General features: G+C 50.8%; 9 protein-coding genes across 9 annotated transcripts; 3 read left to right on the top strand and 6 right to left on the bottom strand.

The window, feature by feature from the left end:
• Positions 1–67: 67 nt before the first annotated feature.
• LOC6587829 (phosphatidylglycerophosphatase and protein-tyrosine phosphatase 1) lies at positions 68–1,312 on the top strand. Its single transcript, XM_002013657.2, has 4 exons — positions 68–207; positions 462–605; positions 664–981; positions 1,039–1,312. Exons 1-4 carry the CDS (start codon positions 196–198, stop codon positions 1,165–1,167), a joined length of 603 nt encoding a protein of 200 aa, XP_002013693.1. The 5' UTR covers positions 68–195; the 3' UTR covers positions 1,168–1,312.
• LOC6587890 (succinate dehydrogenase [ubiquinone] cytochrome b small subunit, mitochondrial) lies at positions 1,170–2,271 on the bottom strand. The gene is made up of 4 exons (XM_002013656.2): positions 2,189–2,271; positions 1,982–2,094; positions 1,723–1,910; positions 1,170–1,654 (listed from the first exon to the last, which is right to left on the bottom strand). Exons 1-4 carry the CDS (start codon positions 2,229–2,231, stop codon positions 1,444–1,446), a joined length of 555 nt encoding a protein of 184 aa, XP_002013692.1. The 5' UTR covers positions 2,232–2,271; the 3' UTR covers positions 1,170–1,443.
• Positions 2,272–2,373: 102 nt separating this feature from the next.
• LOC6587190 lies at positions 2,374–4,810 on the bottom strand. The gene is made up of 4 exons (XM_026985296.1): positions 4,716–4,810; positions 4,172–4,596; positions 3,276–4,087; positions 2,374–3,219 (listed from the first exon to the last, which is right to left on the bottom strand). The coding sequence occupies exons 1-4, from the start codon at positions 4,762–4,764 to the stop codon at positions 2,637–2,639; spliced, it is 1,869 nt and encodes a 622-aa protein (XP_026841097.1). The 5' UTR covers positions 4,765–4,810; the 3' UTR covers positions 2,374–2,636.
• Positions 4,811–5,628: 818 nt separating this feature from the next.
• On the top strand, positions 5,629–7,729 carry LOC6587837 (lipid storage droplets surface-binding protein 1). The gene is made up of 7 exons (XM_026991237.1): positions 5,629–5,800; positions 5,869–6,170; positions 6,247–6,457; positions 6,746–6,930; positions 6,996–7,186; positions 7,248–7,425; positions 7,489–7,729. Exons 1-7 carry the CDS (start codon positions 5,797–5,799, stop codon positions 7,642–7,644), a joined length of 1,227 nt encoding a protein of 408 aa, XP_026847038.1. The 5' UTR covers positions 5,629–5,796; the 3' UTR covers positions 7,645–7,729.
• Positions 7,637–8,448, bottom strand: LOC6587803 (probable oligoribonuclease). The gene has a single exon (XM_002013653.2). The coding sequence runs from the start codon at positions 8,425–8,427 to the stop codon at positions 7,774–7,776; it is 654 nt and encodes a 217-aa protein (XP_002013689.2). The 5' UTR covers positions 8,428–8,448; the 3' UTR covers positions 7,637–7,773.
• Positions 8,449–8,591: 143 nt separating this feature from the next.
• LOC6587864 (dnaJ homolog subfamily C member 8) lies at positions 8,592–9,791 on the top strand. The gene is made up of 3 exons (XM_002013652.2): positions 8,592–8,721; positions 8,852–9,172; positions 9,239–9,791. The coding sequence occupies exons 1-3, from the start codon at positions 8,653–8,655 to the stop codon at positions 9,611–9,613; spliced, it is 765 nt and encodes a 254-aa protein (XP_002013688.1). The 5' UTR covers positions 8,592–8,652; the 3' UTR covers positions 9,614–9,791.
• On the bottom strand, positions 9,616–13,556 carry LOC6587824 (helicase SKI2W). The gene is made up of 3 exons (XM_002013651.2): positions 11,232–13,556; positions 10,109–11,176; positions 9,616–10,048 (listed from the first exon to the last, which is right to left on the bottom strand). Exons 1-3 carry the CDS (start codon positions 13,551–13,553, stop codon positions 9,845–9,847), a joined length of 3,594 nt encoding a protein of 1,197 aa, XP_002013687.1. The 5' UTR covers positions 13,554–13,556; the 3' UTR covers positions 9,616–9,844.
• Positions 13,557–13,970: 414 nt separating this feature from the next.
• Positions 13,971–15,162, bottom strand: LOC6587766 (uncharacterized protein C11D3.03c). Its single transcript, XM_002013650.2, has 2 exons — positions 14,981–15,162; positions 13,971–14,910 (listed from the first exon to the last, which is right to left on the bottom strand). The coding sequence occupies exons 1-2, from the start codon at positions 15,107–15,109 to the stop codon at positions 14,227–14,229; spliced, it is 813 nt and encodes a 270-aa protein (XP_002013686.1). The 5' UTR covers positions 15,110–15,162; the 3' UTR covers positions 13,971–14,226.
• A 339-nt stretch (positions 15,163–15,501) lies between these two features.
• Positions 15,502–22,557, bottom strand: LOC6587800 (nuclear pore complex protein Nup98-Nup96). The gene is made up of 9 exons (XM_002013649.2): positions 22,005–22,557; positions 19,350–21,932; positions 18,718–19,275; positions 18,458–18,646; positions 18,224–18,393; positions 17,864–18,152; positions 16,774–17,794; positions 16,313–16,722; positions 15,502–16,246 (listed from the first exon to the last, which is right to left on the bottom strand). Exons 1-9 carry the CDS (start codon positions 22,279–22,281, stop codon positions 15,798–15,800), a joined length of 5,946 nt encoding a protein of 1,981 aa, XP_002013685.1. The 5' UTR covers positions 22,282–22,557; the 3' UTR covers positions 15,502–15,797.
• Positions 22,558–23,791: the final 1,234 nt, after the last annotated feature.

Genomic DNA, 23,791 nt, shown 5'->3' with positions numbered 1-23,791 from the left:
AAACATACGTTTTGTTCCAATCTTTTGTTTCGTTATGCAAATGGTGCGGGGCGGCAGGTGGACGTATAAGTCAGACGCATTTCAGACGAGATTGGGGTGATAATTTGGCAGTATACTAATTAGAAGGCGAGGCGGCATTGTACACACGTGAATCACTATTGTCTCGAATCCACCAGCAGCTGAGCACCAACCGGCATGGAGATGAGTGTAAGTAGCGCGAGATTACTGCCAGACACGAGTGGATGGACTGCTTCAAAAGCGGCTGGCTCATCGGAAACCGAAACCAGTTCCAAAGCGCGCCTCAAGCAAGACAGACAGACAAGACAACCATATTCTGTGCTCATGCTCATCTGCCCCCCCCCCCAGCGAGCTGGTGAAAGTTTACAGCTGTTGCGAGATCCACGCTGCCCAAAACAGAATAACCATTCCATTTGTGTGTGTGTCCCCATCTATAATTTAAGGCTGCTATGTTCGCACGTGTGTCCTTCTACCCCACCCTGCTCTACAATGTCCTGATGGAGAAAGCTTCCGCCAGGAATTGGTACGACCGCATTGACGACACTGTCATACTGGGAGCACTCCCCTTTCGGACTCAAGCCAATGACGTAAGTTAAGTTAAATTGAGACCCCACAGCTTAATCTTAAGCCTTGGTTGATCAACAGTTGATTCAGAAAGAGAACATGAAGGCGGTGGTATCCATGAACGAGGACTACGAGCTGACAGCCTTCTCGAACAATTCTGATAAATGGCGGAAACTTAACGTCGAGTTCCTACAGCTGGCCACCACCGACATCTTCGAGTCGCCCAACCAGGAGAAGCTCTTCCGCGGCGTAGAGTTCATCAATAAGTTCCTGCCTCTGTCAAATCGCATCAGCGGACTGAGCTCCACGCAGTCGCCAGAGAATGTTGGCTCTGTCTATGTACACTGCAAGGCAGGCAGAACGCGCAGTGCCACCTTGGTCGGATGTTATCTGATGATGGTAGGTTAAAGGTTCATTTTTCAAGTAAGGTTTTATCTGGAATCTATTGTTTTGCAGAAAAATGGATGGACCCCAGACGAAGCTGTAGATCACATGCGTGCGTGTCGTCCGCATATTTTACTGCACACCAAACAATGGGACGCCCTCAGACTATTCTACACAAATAATGTGCAAGCAAAGTCATGACCTAAGATGTTCAATAGCACAAAATGTTTATTGCCTAGATTACCATACGTAACTGGAACAGCTTGTTCCCCCATTAACGTTTCCCAACTAATGAAATAGGTGCAGTTCTCAGATTTTGTTGAAAATTACAATTTTTGTAAAAACATGTGCGCCTTTCTCTTTATACAATTTATTTATTTAGTGCCTAAATATCTGCCGGGCCGGGGATTTTGGAGCACACAAAGCTATCAATAAATAACGGGTTGGCTTTGCGTGTTTATCGAGCGGTTGAATACTTTAAGACTGCTTCTTCTCCTCAGCATCCTTGCCCTTGATGGCCCAGAAGCGCTTAATGCCGTTGGCCAGACCCACATCATTTTGGATGAAGTAGAAGAGGCCTCCTAGTGTGGCCACCGAGAGAACAATGAGCGCAATGTGTGCCACCTTGGGCAGAATATTTCCCACCACAGAGGGACGCATGTAGTCGACAACCATGGCCTCAACACCCCTGCAATAATAATTAGAATCTCAGTGATTCGTTTTCCCCTTTTTCCCGGGAAGCAGAAATGTACATACCAATGGGCGTGAATAACCACTGAGATGGCCAGCAGAGCATCCAGTATCTGGGATGGGGCAATGAAGGCAGCTGGAATAATGGCCAAAAGACCAACCGATACCAGGCGTTCCAGTGTCCACATGGCTGTGTGGCTGGACTCAGCTGAAGCCATGCGCGGTGCACTCACAGAGATCTCCCGAACAACGGGCTGAAAGAACAGGCAGCGATTATTATCCTACATCATTCGTTCCGGTCCGGCCAGGTCATTGATGCACTCACCGCAACCATCTTGGTCAGAGCCAGGGGCTTAAGAGTCTGACGTTGGGCATTGGCCACAATTGTTGAATAGGCCTTCAGTGGCGTTATTCGCGCCGACTTAACGAGATTTGCGGCTAATTGCGGGTATACCAACAAACAGTTTGGTTATATAATAAAGACAGTTTCCTGCCAGGCTCCGCGGAATCTGGAAGTCGGTTTAATGCTTACCATTACAGCGGACGGCGCCACGCAGGACCAATGATAGAGACATGCTTGTATAGGAATTATGAATTTTTTAAAAATTATAAAAACTTCCTTGATTCGTTCAACACGGCCGACTTGTTTTCAACACTAAAAGCAGAGTTGCTGTGTCGATTATATCGGTCACTAGATTTATCGAAATACAAAAGACGTTGTTTCACACATTTTATTAAGCTGCTTAAATTGTTTACATAAAACGTTTGAGATTCATTCGGGGACGGAATTGCTGATACTAATTACAAACTTGATATGGGATGTTCGTTTACTTACAAGCTAGGTTACAAATTTCATCTAAAAGGGCAGTATTTGCATTAAAAGGCACACCAATATTTTCTATGTTTAAAAGACACTGTGGATGAAAAATAAATGGACGGAACGTAATTCCTTCGTTGGTAAAATTAAAAATACTTTGAACTCAGTGAGCGACTAAATATGTGAACAGCATACAGGCCATAGCAATGGCCGTGGCCAGTTTTCCATTTATGGCTGACGCTCCGGCTCTGTAGAAATCCCAGTCGAAGATAATGTTCGAGGCATCCGATGGTCTCCAAGGATTCAAGCCATCGTCAAAGTACATGGGGCAATCGTCGCGTTCACGCTCGTATTCAACAGCATCGATGGCCACCGCTGCCCCTTCGGAGTGATTCCATGAGGTCACATCCTGCTCCAGTTTACAGAAGGCGCCCACAGCCTGCGACATTAGAACACGGTTGAGGTCGGCGCGCTGGTACACCCAGCAGCGGTACTTGGAAAGCGGATCCAAATCGTCGTACGTAATCAGATAGGACTTTAGATTCTCCTTCCAGAAACCAATGCACTGCATGCGATAATCCGGATCACTGTAGATGTCCACTGGCCGTCCCAAATGATCAACAGACAGGCAGTAGTTCTCATCTACAGCCAGTTCCTTTTGGTCCGTATCGCAGACGGACAAATCGGAAATATTCTGCTTACAATGAATGTCCGGACGGGGACTCAAGGTCACACCACCAAGGATCCTGCAAAGATTTACGATTAGCTTCGTCTACAAAGAATAAATCAATTAAACACATGCCTCGTTCTGAAGGGATGCTCTCCTCTTTGTGTAAAGTTGAATTTTCCAGCCACCGGACAGCGAACGGGCACTGGATTCCTGGCGAGGAACAAGTCATATTTCCAGGCCTCCGAATTGGGGAACTGTACCCACGAGCATACCGTACTGAAATCATCCTTGATCACGGCCAGGCCCCTGCGGTAGCGTATGATGTTATGATGACGGGGCATGAAATCGAAGCACACATAATCCTTTTGGCATCCATCGACCGTGAGACGGGCCATCATCACCCTATTGCCACGCCGCTCGCGGCACACATAGATTGTCTTGCGGTAACGTGCTTTGTCGGGATAATAGGTCTCATTGATGTGCGTCTCGCTGATTGACACATCGGCGTCGATGTTGGCCGTGTTCACCCACTCGCCGCTAAAGTTTTGCGGCAGAGTGCAGCCCGGTTCCACAAACTCAGCTTTGACGGGGGTCAGCTTCAGGCGCTCGGGCGATGTCTCGGGCGTCTTCAGTGTATTGCACTCGGCCGTGATGGAGACACCAACGTACAGATCATCGTCTCGATTCTTGAGGAAGCAACGGTATTTCTCATCTTTGCGCGATTCCTTCGTGTTTGCCACTGCAAAGTAATGGTTCTTTCCCACAAACCAATCGCCCAGGCAACTGAACTCAACGGGGCCGCTGAATGTGCCGTCCATGCCCTCGCATTTCTGATAAGTGATGTTGAACTTTTGATTCTGTATAAGAAACTGGGTGCCAGCTGTTTGGCACGACTGTATGCGTGCATCCGGTTGATCGCACACGCCCGTAAAACGGAAACGATTCTGCACGGAAAGAAATTTTCAGATGGGGTCCATCATTATGGCTGCTAGCTTAATTGTGCTTAATTAATTTGTTTGAAGACCTACTTGATATGTAAAATGCCACACGCCCTCCAGCGACGAGCGGCAATTGATGGGCACAAAGTTCTCGTTGAAGAGCGTTATCAGCTGCTGGTCATCCTTAATGTTCCTGCAGATGTTCTCCACCGTAGGCTTCTGGCCGGGGGGCAAGCTCAGACACGGACCCTCATACTTTTCAAACACATTTAACGTACGGATTTTCGTGTTGACGCAGTGATAGCAGTCCTTTGTCTTTTCTTTGAATACAAATGAATACTCGTCCCCGTGATGGCGCATGTAGTTGATACAATAGCCTCGACTCGACATCGAAGTGGCATCGATGACCGTCTGTGTGGGCAGGCCAGTCTCCCATGAAAACCAAGATCCCTGCAGTATCTTCGGTATAATACAGTTGCGTTGCTCGATTTGATTCTGATTGAATTGTGCAAGCGCTAAAAATAAATACATAATTTAAAGATTAGGCCACATGAATCACATTACATTGAAGCTGCTTTGCCTTTTAGGCGAGGCGCGCTTGGGTGTGGCTTGAGAGTGAAGCACGCGTACTGACCTGAGCTCAGGAAGCCCAAAAGGCAGATAACCCTTAGGTGAACATTCATATTGGGACTACAACGGTTTTACTTAATAGCTAAACATAGTTTTTGAATGTAAATTCGAGGAATAAATGGACAAAAACGCAGTTAACACAAAAACAAACACGCAACAAACAAATTTACCAAAAGAAGCCTGGCTTTACAACACTGAACGAGTTTCTCCGTAAAACCTTACAGTACTGGGCTGATACTTTGATTAGTTTTATTCGATTGGTTATTCATCTACAGTTGAATTTGAATTTTGAATTTCGTTTCTATGATCAAGACATTGTCCAAGTCTACAGCTCAAAGGTTTACTTACATTATCTAGCTCCTTGCTGGTGTAATAAAACAGTCTGTCTGGCTGATTACAGAAATGAGCTACTTAGCAACCGGCACAGACAATAGCGAGCCGCTAAATTGAATTTAACGCTGTCTGGCACGGCAGAGTCGGACTCGGGACTTGCGGGCACAACGACCTGAACGCCTCCGCAATTATTATGTTGAACTGCAGTTTGGACTCGATTCGGCTCTTTCGTCACTTGTTCTAAATTAGCGCCATATAATTCGATAGTTGATCAGGCGATTACTGCCAATATAATTACGATCGCCAAGTGATTCACATGCTTGGAGTTCCTAATTTAAACACACGTAGGTCTGTGTGTTAGTATAATCCGGTTGAACTTTGGAACTCGTTCAGAGCTTTCTATAATGGCATGTTCATGATAACGCATTGGAAAAATGTCGAGGTGCACGGTGTGTTTGTGCATATAGAAAGAGCGAGCGTCCTTATCGCGCGCGCGAGTGTTAAGGGTCAAAACGAACATGATGCGAGTGGAGTGGTGTCCAGAAAGTGGACGACTACGATTTAGTCTGAATACACATCCCGTACCGCTTAAAAGGGAGGCGCGATCGGTGCGAGCAATTTAGAACGCGACGTGATTTTGGGAATTCAAATACAAGCACGAGTCGATCGAAGAGTGGAAGCAGTAGCAATTTAGCTTGTGCCCGGAACAGTTCATTTACTAAGCGACTCTTATACACCCTCCTCACACACAAATGGGTTAGTGTTAGTGGCACGCGTTGCAAAATGTGATCTCCAGTAAATAATACCCTTTCATCCTTTTAAAGCAACTGCAACTATCGGCGGCAGTGGACTCCACCTGGAGGCCATCGATCGCATTGTCTCCATTCCGTTGGTGGAGTCGAGCGTGAAGCGGGTGGAGAACATCTACGGCAAGGTGAAGAACAACAATCGTCTGTTCTCCTGGTACTTTGAGGCCGCCGAGGCCACCATTTCGGCCGCCTATGGCTCGGTTCAACCGGCCGTGAAGCTCTTTGAGCATCCCCTGAAGCGCATCGACAATGTCATGTGCAAGAGTCTGGACATACTGGAACAGCGTATTCCTCTGGTCTATCTGCCACCCGAAATGGTAAGTACCGGCGACTGGTCTCCGTCCCGCCAATGCGGCTTGATTCGCTTACAAGGCAATTATTTTGGGCTTAAAGATGTATTGGAACACCAAGGAATACATGTCGGATCATCTGGTGCGGCCCGTCCTCAAGCGCGCCGATTCGGTCAAACAAATTGGCACCGCTGTGCTGGAGAGTCCCCTCACCACCTATGCGGCGGATCGCATCGATGGAGCCTTCACAGCCGGCGACAAGTTCGTGGACAAATATCTGGTGCCCATTGGCACGGGCCAGGATCAGACAGACGGTGAGTAACCTTGAGACAAGGTGCACTCATCTCACGCTCTGCTGTGGCTGATGCTGTTCAGTTCAGTTCAGCTCAGCACGGCTCGGCTCATAGTTTATTTTTAAATTCCAACGTTGCGATGGCGATGGCGTTGTCGGGCGCTAGCCGAGAAGGTTATCTCTTGTGAATTATTGGAGTCACGAGATAAGCGGAGGCTCAGGTCCGCTCAAGTCGCTGTTACACAAAACACATCTACAAATCATGGGGATTCAAAATGGTATTATAATTTTGAATATATCCGCTTTGCAGCCCCCCAAGAGGATGATAACGGAGCGGCACTCAATGAGAAGGGGGCCATCAAGGCGATCCACCACGGTCAACGATTCTCCCGAAAGCTGAAGCGCCGCCTCACACAAAGAACGATCGCCGAGGCCCGCGCCCTGAAGAAACAAAGCAAAGAGGCCATCCATGTGCTCATCTATGCTGTTGAATTGGTCAGTAAAAGGAGTGCCTTCCAGGTAGACCATACCAGCCTAATAGCTCTTGAACATTCCCACAGATTGCCACGGATCCAAAACAGGCCATGCAAAAGGCTAGGGAACTGTGGACATATCTCAGCGCAGATGAGCCCGAGAATCAGGCGAGGCCAACCACCCTGGAGCAGTTGATTGTGCTCCTCACAAGGGAATCGGCCAGAAGAGTAGTGCATTTGGTGAACTTCAGTGCCACTGTGGCATCCAACATTCCCAGGTGAGTGTTCTAAGAAATTGCATTACTGATTCGCCACTAATCTTGCACTTGATTTCGACAGAAACCTGGCACACACCACCACAGAAGTGGCCCACCAAATCGTATATATTAACCATCGCATCATCACAATATCCCGCCTGGACAAGGTGAAGACCCTGTCCAAGGAGGAGGCTGAATCTCTATTAAAGCGCGCACTGGCGTTCTACGGCAGTCTGCAGGGCCTGACCAACAGTTATCTGGTGAGAACGACTAGACCACCACTTCCCTCGATTACTTTACTAACTACCAAATTGCATTTCCAGGAACGTGTGGCCAACTTTCTGTCCGGACGCATTGAGGCCGAGAAGGTGACGGGCACCGACAGCGCCACAACCAATCACAGATCCTCGAGGAGGCGACAGGACAACAACACAAACAATTACTCAGCGGCCCACAACAATATAAATGGTGTCTACTAGGAAATCGAGTTTTTTATTGTAATCGTATTCTTATGTCTTATAATAGAGTTTTGCTTTTGTCTGCACATCCGCACAAGTCATTAAACGATTTTTTTACACTTACACAAAAGCGATTATTATTGGTATTGGTCACTTAAACAAATGCTCCTTATAGTACTTCAGCTCTTGAATGCTCTCCATGATGTCGTCGAGGCTCCGGTGAGCAAAGACCTTGCGCGGCGCTGCTTTGGCGATGTCGGGGTACCATCTCTTGGCCAGCTCCTTGATGGTGGAAACGTCCACAATTCGATAGTGTAAATATTCGTTGACGGGCGACATGTATTTCCTGATAAAGAGCCGATCCATGTAGACAGAGCTGCCGGCAAGGGGACACTTGCCCTTGGGGATGTTTTTCTGCAGGTAGGACATCACTAGATCACCCGCCTTGTCGGGAGTTACATCAGAGCTCCGGCAACGGTCGATCAGGCCAGACTCGTTGTGGTGTTTTATGCACCATTCGTTCATGTTTTTGTAGACATCCTCTGGGTAGTTGATGGCAAAGCAGGGTCCCTCGGACTTGATGTTGAGATCCTTGTCGGTGATGATGCAGGAAACCTCCAGTATTTTGTCCGTATCTACGTCGAGGCCGGTCATCTCCAGATCCATCCAAACGAGATCCGTCTCGTCATCGGCCCCACTTTTACTTGTGCTCATTTTTCGGTTTTGATTTGTTGCAAGCCTACTTTGTATCTGTAGGAGCCTACCGAGTCCAAATGGTCCTAGGCGTTTTAGTTTAAGGAGCATTAAAAATTGTGTATAAATTTTTCAACAGGTAATCAACCACCATGTGATTGTGCGCTCTTCCCTCACAACGATAACTGAAGCAATCGATAGAATATCGCACATCACTAGAAATTAACAACACTGCCCTGGTACAGACAGCGTTTTTATCAAAAAGTAAATTTTATTGTTTGGGGAAAGCGGAAACGTATATACATAGAAATTTAGGAGAAAGGAAAGTCACACACAATGTCCTCCGCATCAGCCAGAGACCAGCCCAGCACATCGAAGGAATCGTTCGAGGACTTCTACACCGAAGTAAGTTTAAGATGGCAATGCCAGCGCAATACCAGGTTGTGGTGTGGGGCCCTCCCATAACAGCCAACACACAACACAATTATTATTTCACTGTACACATGAATAAACGATTTTGTGACTATATTCGCAGGTGAAAGAAATTGAAAAACGCGATTCTGTACTAACTCCTACTCAACAAATTGATCGTTTACTTCGTCCAGGTTCCACATACTTCAATCTTAACCCATTCGAAGTGCTCCAAATCGAACCAGAGGTCGAGGTGGCCGATATAAAAAAGCGCTACCGCACCTTGTCCATTCTGGTCCATCCGGATAAGAATCACGATAATCAGGAGCGCGCCCAACTGGCATTCGACATTGTATCGCGTTCCTGGAAAATCTTGGAGAATGAATTGTCGCGAAAAAAGTGCCTGGAGGTCTATGAGGAGGCCAAGGGACGAACAGATAAAATGGTTTGCCACATGACACATGACCCATAACAGAGTCTGAGATATTCGTAATCGTATTCTGATTTTCAGATTGCAGAGAAACGCAAAAAGCTTAAAAAGGAGGGCCGACCCATGGAGCCCATACCAGAGGATGATCCCACGAAATACAAGCATGCCATTTACGTAATGGTGATGAAACTGTTCGCCGATATGGAGCGTCGGCGCCAGAAGCTGGACCAGCGCGACCAGGAGGAGCGCAAGCGAAAGCGGGAAACCGAAATCGAGGAGGAGGAACGCATCAAATCGGACCGCGAGTGGCAGCAAAACTTCGAAGAGTCCCGTCAGAGCCGCGTGAACAGCTGGCACGACTTCCAGTCGGGCACGAGCAAATCAAAGAAGACTAAAAAACAGAAGCACATGACTGGCATGATGGTGCCGCCCAAATTCAAGCCAGAATCACGATGAAATTGCTCTTCCAGCGCGACGATGTTATATCGTTTATTTCCATCGCTCCCCGTCGCCACATCGCGTCGCGTCGCGCTGTTTGAATGTTGTATCCACAAATATTTTTACACTTTTATAAGTCTACCATTTGGAATTGTAATTGACACATGTGCATGATAAATAGTTTTATAAGAAATCAGATTCCTTGTCTTGCCTCTCGAATCCGGGCCATGCCCCACATCCCATTATACATTACAGTTCCGTGTACAGGCTGGCAGTGAAGACAATGTCTCGCTTGATGGCCGCCGAGGCCTCCTCCATTTTGGCCTGCAGGCCGGGATTTCCAATGCGTATGGCCGCCGTCTTAACGTCGCGCAGCGTCTCGTCCAGCTGCTGGATGCAGCGCACAATGATGCCCTCCTGCACTTCGGTCAGTTTCATGATCTCGGCAAAAGGCTGAAAGAATAACCGAGAGCAACCAATAAGGGGCACCAACAATTTTCAAACGCTTCTTACCTTATTTCTGGCCCACTCATATACCACCTCGAGCAGGCCAAAGTTGAGGCGACTCTCGGATTCAGTGGACGCCTGGAAGCGCTGCTCCTCGGCTAGAATTTTATCACTGATCTGCTCAAAGGCAGCCACGCATTCTTTTAAGGCCTCAGGTATGACTGGCTCGCCCTGGATCTTGGCCTGAAACACCAGACCCGACAGCAGGGCAGCAATCTCTGCGGGCTCGAGATCATTGAACATGTTGCAGAGTATCAATTCGGTGATCAGCAGCTCGTTCTGGCCCATTTCGCAGGCCACTTTGCCCTTGAGCGTCACCTCGTTCTGCTCATCGATGTAGTTGAGGGCGTGCAGGACCTTCAGCTTGTTGCAGTAGTCCGGATAGAGTGACAGATTCTTGGCCGAGTTCTTGAAGCGCAGCTCCTCGATGTGCAGCTCCAGCATTCGTCGCTCATAGACCTTGGCGAACTCCTGCTCGAATCCGGCGATATTGGTGTGGGGCAGCAGGTCGGCCACCTGGCGCCCTAACTGCTCGACAGACTGGAGCAGGTCCACTTCGGTGTCCGCATTCACATTGATCTCCTTCGCCAAGTTGATGAACTTGATGCTGTCTACATTGGCGATATAGTTCTCGTTGAGCTGATGCAGATCGGAGACTGCCTTGACCACCGTGGCTCCCGGTGGTGTGTCCTTGAAGCGCTCCAGCTGCCGCTGTTCCCAGTTGCGTATCACGACATCTGCGTCTACCTTGAACGTGGACTTGGTGATGCTCACAATGTCAATGGCCTTGATGTCGAGCACAGCGTGACCGCCAATCCCCTCCGGCTGGAAGAACTTGTTTTTGGGCGTCAGCGAGAGTATTTTGTAGTAGAACTCTCCGCGATTGACCAGTTCGTTCTCCTTGGCCTTGAACTGATGATCCAAGACGAGCACTTTGTACATGGTGTCCTTGCCCAGCACGGACTTGATGTTCAGGAGGATACCCAACTTGTTGTAGTGCTTACCCTGCGTGATGACAATCACGCGACCCACCTTCAGTTCCTTCTGGATTTTGGCCTGGGTAACGATGAATTTCTGCAAAAGATCAGGCATTAAATAAGCGACACTCCCACTCCCACTCATGACCAACCATAACGCGATGCTTCTCCTTCCAGTAGTGAATGGACTTGTCGTAGAAGTGGACCAGCGGCTGCAGATGCTCCCCCAGGGTGGGCAGCATGGCAAACTTATCCTCAGCTATGCGCAGCTGCTTCTGCTGCGTTGGGAGCTGGAGTTTCTGGTTGAACTCCTTGAAGCTGAACTGCATGATGTCCTCCACCTTGATGCTTTCTATGCGCAGGCAGGTGAGGATGACGGCATACCGGAGGATGAACTGTGATTGCAGCTTCTCGGGTAGGCCGAGTATCATCGGCCGCAGCTCCATCGAGGGCGGCACATTCCCCTTGCACAGGACGATTACGGTGCCGGTCTCATCGTGCCCACGGCGACCGGCACGACCAGCCATCTGTATGTACTCGCCCGGCTTGAGATTGCGCACCTCCAGGCCGTCGAATTTCTTGTGCGAATCGAAGACCACGGTGCGGGCGGGCATGTTGACGCCCATCGAGAAGGTTTCGGTGGCAAAGAGCAGCTTGACCAGACCATTCTGGAACAGCATCTCCACAATCTCCTTGAGTATTGGCAGAATGCCACTGTGATGGACACCAATGCCCCGCTCTAGGGCGTCCTTAAGCACCATAACCTGGGGAATGCTGCGATCCGGTGGCTTCAGCTTGGCCAGACACTGCAGGAAGAACTTCTGCACGGCTCCCTTCTCCTTCTCCGTGTTGAGGTCCACCGACTGGAGGGCGGCCACATTGGTATCGCATCGATTGCGCGACAGCGTGAAGGCCACCACCGGCATCTTGTTGTTGCGCTTGAGGAAATCAATCAGTCCTATCCACGTGTACTGCTCCTGCTTAGCATTCACATAGTTCTTGGACCCGCTGGCGCCGGCTCCGCTCTTGGATTTGCCCTGCATCTCCTTTTTGCGCTCGACGGCCTTCTCGTAGTTCCCCTGGAGATACCTGCCATTGGCGTCGACCAGCAGGAATATGTCGTCGCGGCTCTTGCCACCCGCTCCCGTGTAGAGGAAGTGCTGCAGCGGCACCGGACGCTTCAGAGTGCTGATCACATAGACCTTTCGCTTCTTGGTGCTGCCCACCCAGTCGGCCAGTTCCATGGTGTTGGGAACTGTCGCGCTCAGCATGATGATGTTGACATGGTCGGGCAGCAGGATGATCACCTCCTCCCAGACATGGCCGCGCTCCGGGTTGTTGATGTAGTGCACCTCATCGAAGATCACGTACTCCAGGTCGCGGGTGATGTCGCTGCCGCAGTAGAGCATCGAGCGCAGGATCTCGGTGGTCATGATAAGGCAGGAGGCGGTCGGCTCGATCTGCAGATCGCCCGTAATCAGGCCCACATCCTTGAAGGTCTTGCGAAAGTCGCGGTACTTCTGATTCGAGAGCGCCTTGATGGGCGACGTGTAAATGGTGCGCGTGAGATCCCGCTTGGACAGGGCGATGGCATACTCGGCCACCACCGTCTTGCCGGCCGATGTGTGGGCAGCCACAAACACATACTGTCGCTGCTCCAGCTTAAGGATCGCCTGCTTCTGGAAGACATCCAGCTCGAAGGGGAAATCCATTGCGGGACAGGGTATCTGCTCCTTGAAGTCGCTGATCGGCTGGCTAATGTCCACCATTTCCGCCCAATCACTGCTGAAGGCCTTCGCAGTAGTCGAGATATTCAGGACCGGCTTGAGGTCCGCTTTCATAATCTGGTCGTCCACATCCTGGAACTCGGCGGAGGAGGAGGGAAACTTCAGATCCACCTGCGGTCCCTTGGCGGCCTCATTCTCACTTCGCGTCATCTGCATCCATTCCTGCACATCCAGATCCTGCTCCAGATTGTCCAGCAGATCCACGGTCGTTGCAGCTCCAGTCTTTGGAGCTCCTGCATCGCCTGCCTGAGTCTGGGCGAAATCATGGCCTGAGGCAAAGCCCGGCGGTACCGTCAGCAGATTATCCCCAAAATCAAAGCTGTCCACTTCCAAGGCGGCTATCTGCTGCCGCTGCTCATCAAAGCCGCCCGGCCAGAAGGGATAGTTCATGTGGGATCCACGCGTCGCCTCCTCCAGCAGACCCGGCTCCCGTTGCATGGACATTGAATTGTTGGCATTCGCCCCCACATCCTCGAGATCCACCTCCACGAACTCAAGAATCTCACCGCTCAGGTCCCGGCGCGGCACCAGCTTGGTGCTGCCCGGGCATTTTGGGACATGCAACAGGCGCATCGGGTCGATCTTCCGTGGCAGCACGTCGGGCAGGGGATCATGGATGGATATGTCCGGCCGCAGTATGTAGTTACGCAGCTTCTCAAAGTTGTCCTCCCCGCAAATCTCGCCCATTTTTGTTAATCCAATTGTTTGTTATTTTTTTGTTTGACGATATATATTTTATCGTCCGACCCTCGGAAATATACCGTCTCATTTTTTAAATATACCGTAAATATACTGACGCATTCAAGTTCTTCTACACATATTCGTCGTTTTTGATATTCCGTCAAATATTACTAGCTATTTAGATCTCTCAGCCCTGCCCACATAATTTAATCCGATTAATGAATCAATTTTCTACCTAACTGGCATATTTTAAATACTTGCTTTTATGGGATTTTGTCCAAAAAGGTCAAACCAATAAAACGTAAGAGTAAAATCGTTCCTAATTCTCAATTTAGATTTTGCGTTGAATAATGCTAACTAAAATCCTAAATCCTTCCCACATAATTTTAGGTCATTGATGAATAAATTTTCTACAAGATTAGCTACATTTGGGTACTCATTTTGATTGTATTGTGTCTTAAACAAGGTTTAAAAAAAGGTCAACAAAAGAACAGTGGTTTGTATGGAATGTAACGTAAGTGAGTATGGAATGTCACGTCATTTCTTATTAGTAAGGGCATTTGTATACCCTATTTTTTTATATGTCTTAGACATATTCATGCATATGATTAGTGTCTTTTATAAACATATGTCTCGATCCCGATACATATTCTTGGTCTCTGTAAAGAGACAACAATCCCTATTTCTTGCGGAACACCTCCACCTTCAGGGGGTGACACTTCTCGTCGGGCACCTCGGCACCCACCGGTATGGAGACATCGCCCTGGGGACAGGCACTCAGAGCTACCAGCAGATTCATGTCAGCCACAAACTCGATGAAATCGCCTTTGCGGGCGGGACTCGGCTTACAGAAGTACTGCTGTGTGTCTTTGGTGAAGCCAGTGCACATGAAGATGTTCCACACGTCATGGACATCCTGCTCGGTCAGGCCGCGCTCCTCCGCCACGGCCTTCACTAGCGAACTATGGCAGCTGCCGACGCGATCTTGGCCCGTTATCAGCTTGTAGGTGTAATCATCACAACGCGTTCCGATTACATCATGCAGAGAGGCACCGTCTTCGTCGATGCCATAGTTAGCCAGAGAATCGAACACAAACGTGGCCATGGGACGCAAGTGGGGCAGGCAGCTCCACAGGCGATCGTACATCTTCAGGTGGGAGGAATGCAGCTGACGCGTCTTGCCCGAGTAGAAGCGCTCCTGCGTGTTCTCTAGATTCCAAAAGTTCAAATCGCCCACTTGCGAGCCCTCGTGGACAGTGATACGGCACAGATCGCCCTCCTGCATGGTCCAGGTGCGAGCTTCTCGCTTTGGCACTACCAGTGTCTGCACTGTTTCTCCGGTGATGGCCAGGAAGCGTTTATCCTAGATCAACAGAGATCGTGTTAGCTTTCTCCGGACTGGACTCCGGACTCCGGGTGGGTGGCAAACTCACATCGTATTCCTTATGAGAAACAACGGATGCCCTGGGCTTGTCGTAGCACACGACAGGCGTGTGTTTATCGAAAGAGCGGGGCTTGAAGTCACGTCCACACCAAGGGGCGGGCACTGTTGGGCTAGCCATTGCTTCTGGTAATCTGGGAATAGTTCGATGCAGGTGCTCGATTGCCACACCTTCCACTCCCACTTTGGCTATCGATCTAATGATCTATCGGATTTGAAAAATAGAGCGGCGGCCACCATCGATAGTCGCGATGGTTTTCCAATTTGTTGATAGATTGATGGTTTATTTCGACGATCGTTTGAGAGAAAGTAAAAGTAGGCAACCAGGGTAGGATCAGCGAAATGCTTCTCAGGACACAGATTCGCTTCAATACTTCAATTATTTAAACATTATTCGATTAAATGTCGATGTATCGGTGGTTTTTCCGATTTTGTTATCGATAGACAATAGAATAATAAGATATGATATGAAAGCTCTTATCGGTTTTAAAAACCGCAAACACGCGGTCGCGCTTTTAGTGTGTACAAACAATCAAATCAATTTTATTGTTTACCAAAAAATTTCTATTCTAAAAGTAGTCAGACGATCGGAAATTGGAAATATAATCGAATTAACAAAATAACAAAGACATTCATAATAACTCTGGTGTGTTCGTGATCTGATCTTTCTGTTGACGACACGTTTTCCTTAGCTCGAAACCTTAATCTAGTTCTTGCTTTGTGTTTTTTTAGGTAGATTCTAATCAATGTTTATTATATCTAGACTTACATTCGATCTTATATTGTATTTTCGTGCTTTTCCGTGTGGCCTAGTTTTTATGCTCCAGATCTTCGAGCAGCTCGTCCAGCAGCGTGCGCAGCTCTTTCGAGAGGAACTCCTGTGGCATCGGCAGCCGTTCGAGTGCCACTTTCAGCACGGCGGAAGACTGCATTTGTGGGCTGACAATGCACATGCCTTGCACCAGACAGTTGAGGCTCTGCGAGATCTCCGTCTGGCACAGACGATGCTTGGCCGTGGGACACGGCAGCAGACTGATGCGCGAACAGAGTTCGCTCAGCTGCGGCTTCAGGTTCTCCCAGCGCGCCTTGATGTCCTCAATGTTCTGTACGTTCCGTATCTGCTTGAACTTGGAGCTGATGTCGATAAAGTCCAGGAATATCTGTCCCTGATTGGCCCAGTTCGGCACTCGGATGCCGCTGCTGCAGCCCTCGGTGTCCTCGAACTGGATGAGCAGACGGTGCAAATAATCCGTTTGACCTGTTAAACACAATGATGCCCAAAATGAGACTGCTGCCTCGGTGATGTCTGTTCTATGACACTTACTATTAATTATGGCATCGGGCGCAATGTGCTCGAAGATGATCTCGTGTGCCTCCGCCCAGTGCTTGGCCGCCAGCAGATGCTTCGCCTGCAGACGCCGCTTGCCCAAAGAACCGGCGCGCACAGCCTTTGCATAGTCCACCCAGGACTTGGGCACACCCAGCTGCTCTACGATGAAGCGCTCTTCGTCGTTGTGTGCCGCCTGGGCCAATACGCTCACGTTACGCAGCAACATCTCTTGCACGGCTCTCTCTCGACGGTCACGGCTCTCGATGTGCAGCAACACAAAGATGCCCCACTGCCAGAGGCCCTCGTTCTCCAACTGGCTGGCAAAGTCCACCGTCAGCTGGGCTTCGGTCAGGGGCGAGCAGTGGCGATAACCGAGCGCCCACAGAGTCTGCAGCAGCAGCCAACTGTTGGATAAAGGGTGTTATAAGGATCATTAAAGGGAGTCAAGTGTCTACCTTAAACGAAAGTCCATGGGATCGACTGTGTGGGTTATGGGATTTAGTGTCTCCTCCAGCGGATGCATTCGCTTCGAATACAGCTGCAGGAGATGGTAGCGCAAGTCGTATACAGGTTTCTTCCTCTCTTCAGTGGTGGGTACTCCCTTGTAGGTGGGGCTGGGCGGCTCTGCGTAGCACTCCTCGGACTGGAAGGCCTTGTCGTACTCGATTAGGGCGTCCGTAATGGAAGACGTGGGCTCCCTGAAGTACCACAACTCCATGCCCAACACCGTCAGCCAGCTGTTGTCCTCCATCAGGTTGATGACCCCCTTGGAGGACTGCATCATATTGACACCCGCGGTCATCATGTACATCTTGAGGCGGTTCAGGTGGATGTATTTATCCGATTTACTCTGCTGCCAGGCGAACAGTTGCTCCTCCAAAAGCATGCGGACGACGGCACCAGATCCCAGCTGAGCGAGTGTTAGAGCCAGGTGGGCATCGTCGTAGTTGAGGGCCAGATCGCAAGCCTCGCTCACGCGATGGCAGCTGAGCAGGTCCATCATGTGGTCCAGATAGGTGTGGCTGCTGACCTTTTTGGTCAGCAGATCTCTGCCCACGAGGGTGTTCTCCAGCCACTCGGAGAAAAGGTTGCGTCGACACATGACCGTGTGGTGACTGTTCGCGTCTTTCGAATCATCCGAAAGCTCTTCGTGTCGCCCCCATAGGGCGTATAGCAGGGACCACACTGACACCCCGTACTCCTCCAGGGCTCCCAGGTTCCGCAGTTTGACGGCTTCTCGCAGGTGCTTGGCAATCAGCTGAGTGGCCGTGCCCGCCTGCAGCCTGGGACACTGGCTATCCTCGATCTGCACGGCCGATCCCTCGGCCAGCTGCACCTCCAAATGGGGCACAATCGTCTGGCGGAAACTCGCGTGGCCATGCACCATATTGAAGTTGCAAAACTGCCACAAAACGGGCGACAAATCATTGGCTGCCCGTGGCATAAACATCAGAGAGGATAGCGACACGCTGTCATCTAAAAAATCAGGAGGGGCGGTACTATTAATCCACATTTTGGGAGGGGAATCTTCTATGCTTTTGCTACCTTCTATGGCTCGGCGCACATTGTTCAAGGTCTGGGGCACCATCAGAGTGTTGTGCGGACCAAAGGTCAGCTTCAGGCTGCGGCCCTTGTAGAAGCCCAGATCGGCCACCCACTTGAGACGATGCTCGTACAAAAGTGAACGGACGAGCGGCACTGTTGTGCCGAATACCTTGACCGGCGCCACCTTGGGCTTGGTCACAAACTTAAACGGTCGCACCTTGGAGGGGACCACAAGTGCTGTTGGCTTTGGCTTTTCCGCAAAGATGCTGCCCGTGGCCACCGAAGAGGTCTACATAGGAGGTGGATGGGTTCATTAGTATAGAACTGTACTATTGGACGTGATTTGTGTTTCATCTGTACCTCATCCGACTGCAGCAGACTGGCCACAGAGGCCGATGAGGAGACGGGCAGGCCGGGAGTTGTGTGGCCAAAATCATACGGACTGGAGGATTCAGAGGCTCCCATGTCTGTCCAGGCGTTCGGCCCTGCCTGGGACAAGTGTCGGTGGCGTTGGAAGAGCTTGTTAGTCACTGAAAAACATATAAACATTCATGGGTGATGGGTGATCGGGGAACGACGGGCAATCGCTGCTACCTCTGACTTCATCTTCGATGGCATCGTCGTCCACAAACAGCGAGGACTTCATCAGTTGCATTTTGTGTGGCTCGTTGCCGGCCACCTCCTTGGCCAGCAGGGCTGTGGGGCTGACAATGGTCTGGGGCTGCTGCTGTCGTGGCGCCTCAAACATGGAGAAATCCGTCCCGGCTCCGGCCTGAAAGAATTCTGTGTGGCATCGCGCATGAGTTTCAAATGTGATACAAACAAAAGACAGATCAGCTCTCGGAGCCACTTACGGGTCTTGTCCATCAGCATAAACTCGGCCGAATCATCCATGGGCCGGAAACTGTGGCTGGCCACATTCGTGACCAACGCCTTCGGATCCAGCGAGCGGGCGGCATCCTCGGATATTCTCTGGGCATGCCGCAGCGAATTGAGGGTCATCTTATCCTGTGCGGGGTCCTGGGCCCCCGCTGCAGCCGCTGCTCGATAATGTGCCTCGAGGGCCGTCATTTTTGGCTTCTTTGGATCGGTGGGCACTTTGTCGATGCTGCACTCCTCGTCGCTCTCCTCCAGGCCGTACTTGGAGAAATGCTTCACACGGAACACCCAGCTGCCCGTCTCCGGGCGGTACTCGATGAAACGCGTATCGTTCTTGTCGCACACTCGACGCAGCTTTCCCTCCCAGTCCATTTCGATCAGACGCTGGGCATCCTTCACAGCCACATGCTGGGTTTTGTCCACGGGCCACACTTGGTCGAGGGTGACTTGTGCCTCACGATTCAGGCCTTGGTTGATGGCCGGCTTGTTGTCATCGTCGGGATAAATGATGATCTCCTTGTTACGGAAGTGAACTGGAGGGGAACAGAAAGAAGGGGGTTTAGCCACGGCTGCTCTGCTCTGATCTCTGCTCTGATCGATCACTTACCAAGCTCATCCAGATTCAGTCCAGCCACATCCATCTCCTTGCCGAAGTACACATTGCCATAGCCCTCGCGTCCGATGGTGAAATTGGGCACCACACAGGACCCATCCTCGGCCAGGTAGGACTTAAGATCATCCAGCGAGGGTATCGTATAGTAGCCCGCGCGACGCAACACTATGCCCGTGGGATGGGGCTCGAGGTCCGCCTCAGCCGCCGCCTCAATAGCCAGTCGGCTGCGATTCAGTGCTGCCTCCTCTTCGTGGGTGCGGTTCGAGAGGGTGCTCTCGTTGCTCGCCTGCTGCTGGTCCGAGACGAATGTGTCCCGCCTGGCAATGGCACTGGCCGACTGCGACTGATCCTCGAACGGGTTCTCGTGTATGGTGGACACGGAGAGGCGCTGCGTGGAGCAGGGACGATAGGTCTCCAGGGGTTTGCGCGGCACCAGCTCGTTGAGGGTGCTGTTGAGGGGGGACTGCTGCTGGTCCATGCCCGTCTGGATGTTGCGCTGTCGCACCATCTCCAGGTTCTTGGGATGCAGCCAAGACACGCGGCGACTCATGTCCTGCTGCTGGTCTCTGCTGTCTCTGGGAGAGCGGGAGCTGCTGGCCGGACCAGCTGGCGATGGTTCATTGGGAATTGCTCCATTGAAGGACTCTCGACTAGAGCGCCCTACAGCCGCATGGATGCTGTGCGGCCCGCTGCTGTTCACCGAAGGATTCAAGTTTGGGGCTTCGGTTGGCTTGTCCTTGGGCTTGATCACCAGACGCCTGGCATTCGGCTTGATGTTGAAGCCCTCGACACTGCCATCAAACTCTTCGAGACCCTCGAACAAGGACTTGCGGGTGAGGCTGCTCGTGGCCTTTACCTTCAAGGGGACCGGGCTTTCGTGGGTGTTGATCTTGAATTGTTTGTTTTTCATGTCCATCACGGCCTGTTGCGCGGCGGGATTGGTGGCCCGCGTGGCGTCCACACCATTGCCGTTACGCAGGTCCTTGAAGATGGGCGTGTCCCCGTAGGGAGAGGTCACACGGGCCAGGATCTGCTGGTGGATGGGCTGCTGCGACAGCTGCATCATGCCGCCGCCGCCCATCTGCTGCTGGGCCCCCATCCCCATGCCGCCGGCCATCGATGTGTTCCCCCCGAGGCTGGCAAATGCTCCGCCGCCGCCGAGTGAGCCACCGCCTGTGCCGAAGGCTCCAGTTCCGCCACCAAAGAGTCCTCCTCCTCCTCCGACTGGGCCACCCTGCGTCTGGCCACCCAGAGTGGATGTTCCACCGAAAAGGCCGCCTCCCGGCTTGGCTGCGTTTCCAAAGAGCGATCCTCCCGTGTTGCCGGCATTAAAGTTTAGCGGCGCCGCAGCTGTCGCCCCAAAGCCGCCAAATCCCGTGGTGGCTGGCTTGTTCATGCCCCCTGCATTGTTGAAGAGTCCTCCGCCCGCCGCGACGCTGTTGGTCATCCCAAAGTTCCCGAAGCCCGTGCTGGGCGTTGAGGTGGCTCCGAAGGCGGGCGCCGCGAAGCTCGTGGCTGGCTTGGCCCCAAACAGGCCTCCTCCGGCCGTACTGGTGGCCGGCGAACCGAATCCGAACCCTGTGTTGGCCGCCGTTGCAGCTGTGCCCAGGCCGAAGGCCGACTTGTTGGGATCCGCGGCGGGGGTGCTGCCAAAGAGCGACGTCTGCTGCTGCTGTTGTCCTGCCGTCGAGCCAAAGGAGCCGAACCCTGTGTTAGCCTGGCCAAAGGCTGGAGCGGCACTAGTGGCGGGTGCCTGGCCAAACATGCTTGCGCCCTGTCCAAAGGCCGGCTTGGCTCCAAACGGATTCGAGGCATCTGCGGCGGGCTGGGCAAAGGGCGTGCCGGCTGTCGCTCCGAAAGGCTTCTGCAGGAAACTGTTCTGCTGAGCGGGTGCCCCGAAGGCGCTGGTCGTGGCCGGCTGGCCAAAAGCCGATGCTCCGAAGAGACTCTTGTTCTCCTGCCCCACCGCCTGGCCAAAGAGTCCCGCACTCGGCTGAACCGTGCTGCCGAACAGACCCGAGGCCGGGGGCTGGGCGGCCGTGGCCGAACTCCCGAAACCAAAGGCCCCCGCTGTGCTGCCCGCCTGCGGACCCTTGCGCGAACTGAGATAATCCTCCATGCGCAGCTCCTCCAGCGACTTGAGCTCGTACTCCTTCATGGCCGTGATGCAGTGCTGCTTGGTGCTCACACTGTTCGGCTGTCCGCCCTTCATCAGCGTGTCTGTGCCCATCGTTGGCTGATACTTGGCCACCGCCGAGCCCGGATTGACGCCGCTGGCCACGGCCCCGGGTTGGGGCTGGGCAAAGGCCGATGCTGTCCCACTGCCAAAGACATTTGTGGTGGTGGGCGCTGCCTGGCCAAAACTCCCAAAAGCCGAGGCGCTGGTGGCGGCTGCCGTCTGGCCAAACAGCGACGATGTAGGCTGTGCTGCTGGCGTCTGGCCAAAGGCGGTCATGCCCAGGGTGGCTGGTTTGGCTGCTCCGAATGCCGGTGTTGCTGCCTGGCCAAAGAGCGAGGTATTGGATGCCGCCGGCGTCGATCCAAAGATGTTTGCCGCCTGTTGCGGCTGCGAAAAGGCTGCGAAAAAGGGACAGAATATCAGATTAGTTCAGATGCTACTGCACGGAAGACGGGTGCTTCGTCTCTAACCTCCAAATGATGTGGGCGCGGCGGCGGTGCTGCCAAACGCGCTGGACGTACTGGCCCCAAACATCCCACCGGCTGGCTGCGCCGGCGTGGCTGCAGCACCAAAGAGCGATGGCTGGGCGGGCTGGGCGGCAAAGGTCGAGGTGTTGCCAAACGCTGGTGCCGCTGGCTTGCCAAAGGCCGACTGCCCGAATGGTGTGGTCGCGGCCGTGTTGCTAAAGCTCCCAAAGCTGGTGGCATTGGGAGTGGTTCCAAACGCGGGTTTCGAGCCGCCAAACATATTTCTTCTTCACTTCACTTGGGTGGCTCCTCAAACAAAGCGTAAACACATGCACCAGCACTAGATGGCTCCTTGGATCGTCGTCAGTGTCGACCGCGCGGGATTTCACAATGCGCTGCAAATTACCAGTTTCCGAACTTGGCAATGTGCTGCTCTGCGTTTTGCTCGTTAGCCGGTGCTCCGGAGCCGTAAACTATAAACAATAAACACTTGCAAACTGTTTGTTTTGCACAAAATTGACTGGGGGACGCAAAAATAGGGGAAATGGCGCGCCGATTTTTTCACAATGCCAGAAAAATAGTGATGGCACTGTCTCAGTTTGCTGCGTTTTTGTAACGCGCTAGTCTATTTTGTCAAAAATATCGGCGAGAGGAATCACGAGATCCAAATTTTTATTAATGAAAGCATATTTTATTACTAACTTGTTACATTTTTCATCCGGCTAGTATGTTGAAAAGTTGTATCTTAAAATAAAAAAAAAAATCATTGCACTTCAGGACCACGCTAGTCTGAAAGAAGAATATGAGACAAGTATGCACTATGGCTGACTTCCTCGGTACGATTATGCTGCCAAAACAATGTTTTCCAGCATAACACAATAAAAATATAATTTACCGTTTCTCTTGAAGAACCAGATTGAATACCAGCCAATATTTGTCTCGCTAACACTGCTTAATATTCTCGCAAGGTGTCAGACTATGCTGGTCTAGAAGTGTAGCGAATGATGCATCTTCAAAGAGATTTTGTAAACCGCAGAAAATAATTCTTGTTTTTAATTGTTCACCTGTTTAACTATGGGTTTCTTGAGTTAAGTTTAAGTGTGCTGACGTGAACTTATCTAGTTTCTTAAGTTTTCGATTCAGTACCACTTACGTTTTTTACCGTTTTCAACTGACAAGCTCCGGTCTTAAAATACCGGCAACATTGACTTGACAACATGGTGACTCTTTTTGTTTTCAAACTTTTTATTTAAACATTGTTTTACTTAAAATACAATAAATGGAAGTTCTAAAAAGTGGTTTATCTTGTAGAAAATGTATTCATCAATAGTATAAAACAATGTGGGCAGGGCTAAGGGTTTTAGTTAGACTGCATTATTCAACGGAATATAAAAATTGAACAATTGGAACGATTTTTCTTACGATATTATTACGTTTCATTTGTTTGACCATTTGCGCTAAAACCTTTCTTGTTTGTCAAAATGAGGAATATGTAAAATAGAACTTGAATTCGTCAGTATATTTACGGTATATTTTTTTAATGAGACCGGGTCACACTGGTCTTGGACAAAATTTGTATATGCCGCAGTTCGCTTTTGCAACAATGAGTCCCATTCCATACACAAACATGTTGCGGCAACATTTACTTGAAAACCGGTTTTTAGTCAAAATAAAATACATTAAGGTAATTAAAAGAAGCAATCTTGTAGAAAATGCATTTATCTATGGGCTAAGTGGGCAAATCTATATAGCTTGAAATATAGGCAATACCCGATTCGCCGCAGTTTCGC

This window comes from Drosophila persimilis, unplaced genomic scaffold, assembly GCF_003286085.1.
Source record: "Drosophila persimilis strain 14011-0111.01,24,50 unplaced genomic scaffold, DperRS2 tig00000000-arrow-pilon, whole genome shotgun sequence".
Taxonomy (NCBI): domain Eukaryota; kingdom Metazoa; phylum Arthropoda; class Insecta; order Diptera; family Drosophilidae; genus Drosophila; species Drosophila persimilis.
The sequence above is the reverse complement of the archived record's forward strand: the minus strand, read 5'-3'. Positions and strand labels throughout refer to the sequence as shown.